This window comes from Microtus ochrogaster, chromosome X (genome assembly GCF_000317375.1).
Source record: "Microtus ochrogaster isolate Prairie Vole_2 chromosome X, MicOch1.0, whole genome shotgun sequence".
Taxonomy (NCBI): Eukaryota; Metazoa; Chordata; class Mammalia; order Rodentia; family Cricetidae; genus Microtus; species Microtus ochrogaster.
In genome coordinates this window covers 52,092,009-52,095,833 of record NC_022026.1, presented here as the reverse complement: position 1 = coordinate 52,095,833, position 3,825 = coordinate 52,092,009, and the positions used below count along the sequence as shown (strand labels likewise).

Sequence of the window (3,825 nt, the reverse complement as noted above, 5' to 3'; positions counted from 1 at the left end):
TTTAATTTTTTTTTTAAAGAATGAAAGTAACTACAAAGAAAAAAATCTACTTCTATATGGTGTCTGCAGCTCACACTACAGGTAAAGCTGCTCATCAAGAAGGGTGTGCTGCTAAATGGGCTTTTCCCTAGAGATAGACCTAGAAGATAGGGGACGGGAGAAGAAATTGTGGTCTGTGTCTCCACCTGCTGGCGACATTTCATACTACAGCCAGGGCCAACAAAATCAGGATAATATTGTCTTCTGTTAAATAACATCTCAGGATGACAGATTTTGAACAAGTATAGTTCAAATATACTGTTGCTCTCCTGACATATGTAAATTTCAAGAACATGCATTTAAATAGGTAAATATTGACTCTTCTTGAGAGTCACAGGAGTAAGGGGGGGACTGAGTGGTCTACCTGTGTGAAGTATTTCCCATCCTGTTTCAGAACTTTCATGGACAGGTCAAGAATCAGTCTGAGAAACTCCCATGTGGAATCTAGATATAAAAAAAAATAAGTTTTGTAAATATGTTCAAATATTTGTAAATATGTTATAAAATATTCAGTCATAGTTAATAAACAAAAAGGAAGAGACCCCTGTGTTCTGGCACATGCCCATCATCATCCTGGCACTTTGGAGGCAGAGGGAAGATCAGGAGTTAAAGAGCATCATTGGCTACATAGTAGCTTTTAGGTCAGCTACTATGGTTCCATCCCCAACACCGCTCTCAGATAAAGAACAAAGATTAGACACAAAGGCAGAGCTCAGTCTGAAAAAAAGCTGCTTAAAGAAGGAAGTCAGCAACATTCGCTGAGAAGCTGAGGAAATTCCTGGTTGTGCACTACATGAGACTAATTTAAAGACACATATGCTTAAGTTTGTTCATGAACAATAATGTACAATCATATAGCTGGTCTGTACAAACACCTACACAAACACCGAAGTCAGGATCAAGTTTGCATCTATTTAAGACAGTCAGTACATCACAATGAAGACTTAGCATAGCACAGCATAGGGACTGAGAGTGTAGCTCAGTGGCAGAGAGTTTGCTCATCTGCAGGAGATCCTGGGTTCCATCCCCAACACCGCTCTCAGATAAAGAACAAAGATTAGACACAAAGGCAGAGCTCAGTCTGAAAAAAAGCTGCTTAAAGACGGAAGTCAGCAACATTCGCTGAGAAGCTGAGGAAATTCCTGGTTGTGGAAGACACAGAATGCTGCAGCCTCCTTAACAGCAATTCATTGCCTGTGTCAGACCTAACCTTGAGAATATTCCAGGAGACCTTTGTTCATAAGTATTAACTTAACAGAGCACACTAGCTTCCACCAATGCCTCAACTAAGAATGTCTTCAGAAAGTTTGGAAACTTCCTCCAGCAGAGGTTACCCTGCTTTGCTGTAACCCACTTCATCTTGCCACCAATGTATTTGAAATATGCCTTGATTTGTGAATTTATTTTGTTCCACAACTATAAAAACATGAAACTGTTACCACATTGGAACATACTACTTACACTAACCTGAATCCATGTTCCCCAACCATGGTCGCTCATATTTGGTTCCAGAACACTCTTACCCTTTGAGGTATAAGCTGTGTTTTCACATTAGGAAAAGGAAAAAATGGGAGGCGGGGAGGAGGCGGAAATATTTTTCAATAATAATAATAATAATAATAAATCCAGTCACCTTCCCACCATCAATACTAGTTCAACTGCTTTTAACAACTAAGAGGAGCTAAGAAGATGGCTCAGTGGGAAACGTACTTGCCATACAAGTGTATGAATTTGAGTTTGCCCGCCCATACCCACACATAAAATGAGCATGGTGGCATGTGCCTCTGCAATCCCAGTGATGGGGAGAGAGACAGGATTCCTAGGGCTTGCTGGCCAGCCAGCATTTCCTACTTGATGAAAGTTCTAGGCTCAGCAAGAAACTCAAAAAAATAAAGTAGAGAAAAATAAATAAATAAAGTAGAATGCAATTCAAGAAGATATTCAGTGTTGAGCAGTGGTCTTCACACGTGTGTGTGTATGTGTCTGTCTGTCTGTCTGTCTCTGTGTTGGCATGCACACACGCATACATTTGTGAACATGTACATGTATATAGTTTGAAACACAGCTGTACGGTGGTGGCACACGCCTTTAATCCCAACGTTCGGGAGGCAAAGGCAGATGTATCTCTGTGAGTTCGAGACCAGCCTGGTCTACAAGAGCTCACTCCAGGACAGGCTCCAAAGCTACAGAAAAACTCTGTCTCAAAAAACAAAAACAAACAAACAAACAAAAAACAAGAGTTCAAAACACAATCTACCTTCTTCTGGAGATGTAGAGATGGGGACAGCTGTCAAATCATTAATCACATAATCAAACTCTCTCCCTTCTTTGGCGTACCTCTTCAGTACTGGAATACAGTCTTCTATGAGGACCTTTCAGAATGAACAGGATTGGATGCATGAGTCAACACAAATGGGTGGCATTGAACACATTTTTATAAATAGGAAATGAAAGCTGGGGATTAAATTCACAGCACCAGCACCAAAGAGACCTTTCATCCCTGTCTGTTAATAGAAAAACAAAGTGTCAACCATATGCCTATATCCTTTCTCATCTGAGTAATCAGTCCCTCTATGGATGCCATTGCTCCCTTCATTAACTGAAACACAATCCCATTTAAAAAGGTTTCTACAGGTTGCGCATAGATCCTTGATAAGAAAAGAGGACAATCAGATGTGGTAGCCCATCCCCTATTAATTCCAATTCTTGGAAGCTAAGACAGAACAAGTGCTACTCCACAGGTTTGAGGAGAGCCTGGTTTTATATTGAGTTCCTGGCAGGAAGGAGAAGGGAAGACTACAGTGTAAGAAGTATGGAATTTGATATCTTTGAAGACTTTTACTGTCCTATTGTTTTATAAAACGTAATATATTGCAGAAGTTGCAGTAGGCAAAGGCAGAGAAAATGTGAACACCCAGCTACATAGAGTTTGAGGCCAGCCTAGACGACGTGAGATTTTTGTCTCAACAAAGAAAAAAAAAACACTTCAGCTAACTATAATCCACACATTCATCCCATCTGAGAACATGCCTACCATATGTATGAAAGTCAGGATTTGATCCCAGCACCACAAAAAAGTTCATTTGGCATCCTCACAATCTGTTTTCTTTTTAAAACATATTTATTTATTTATTTATTTATTATGTATACAATATTCTGTCTATGTGTATGCCTGCAGGCCAGAAGAGGGCACCGATCTCATTCCAGATGGTTGTGAGCCACCATGTGGTTGCTGGGAATTGAATCAGGACCTTTGGAAGAACAGACAATGCTCTTAACCTCTGAGCCATCTCTCCAGCCCCTCTCAATCTGTTTTCTTCACTAAATTAATCATCTCAAAGATAGATAATAAACTACTCTATCTAACTTCAAATGTTCTATTCTTGTCTTCAACAATCCTATATGAAGTCATATTAAACCCCTCACTTCCCAATTTAAAAGCTAAATTTTCCTTTGTATCTTAGTTTCCAAATCTAGGGACTAAATTTACTGAATCTCTCTTTTCAATGGTTTCTAGGGTTAGCTGATTTAGTTCTCAAGCAAGTGGGTAGTCTAATATGTCAGCATCACTTACTAAATCTTTACCCAAATGAAATGAAATGTATTTTGGGCCTGGCGTGGTGGCACACATCTTTAAATCCCAGCATTATGCAGGAGGCAGAGGCAGGCAGATCAATGTAAGTTTGAGACCAACCTAGTCTACATACAAAGCAAGTTCCAGGGCTAGACTGTCTGAAAAAATTAAGAGAAGGAGGAAGGGAGACAGGGAGGGAGGGAGGGAGGAGA

The 3,825-nt window shown here is 40.0% G+C and overlaps 1 protein-coding gene across 4 annotated transcripts in view; it reads right to left on the bottom strand.

Annotated features, from left to right (window-relative positions):
* Window positions 1–3,825, bottom strand: part of Sms (spermine synthase) — a 71,388-nt gene that overhangs the window by 9,845 nt on the left and 57,718 nt on the right. For all 4 annotated transcript variants that reach the window (XM_005358815.2, XM_026784868.1, XM_026784867.1 and 1 more), the window contains exons 8-9: window positions 2,297–2,411; window positions 404–483 (exon numbers count right to left, since the gene is read on the bottom strand). In XM_005358815.2, the coding sequence (XP_005358872.1) occupies window positions 404–483; window positions 2,297–2,411 (195 nt within the window). The remainder of the gene's footprint in view (window positions 1–403; window positions 484–2,296; window positions 2,412–3,825) is intronic.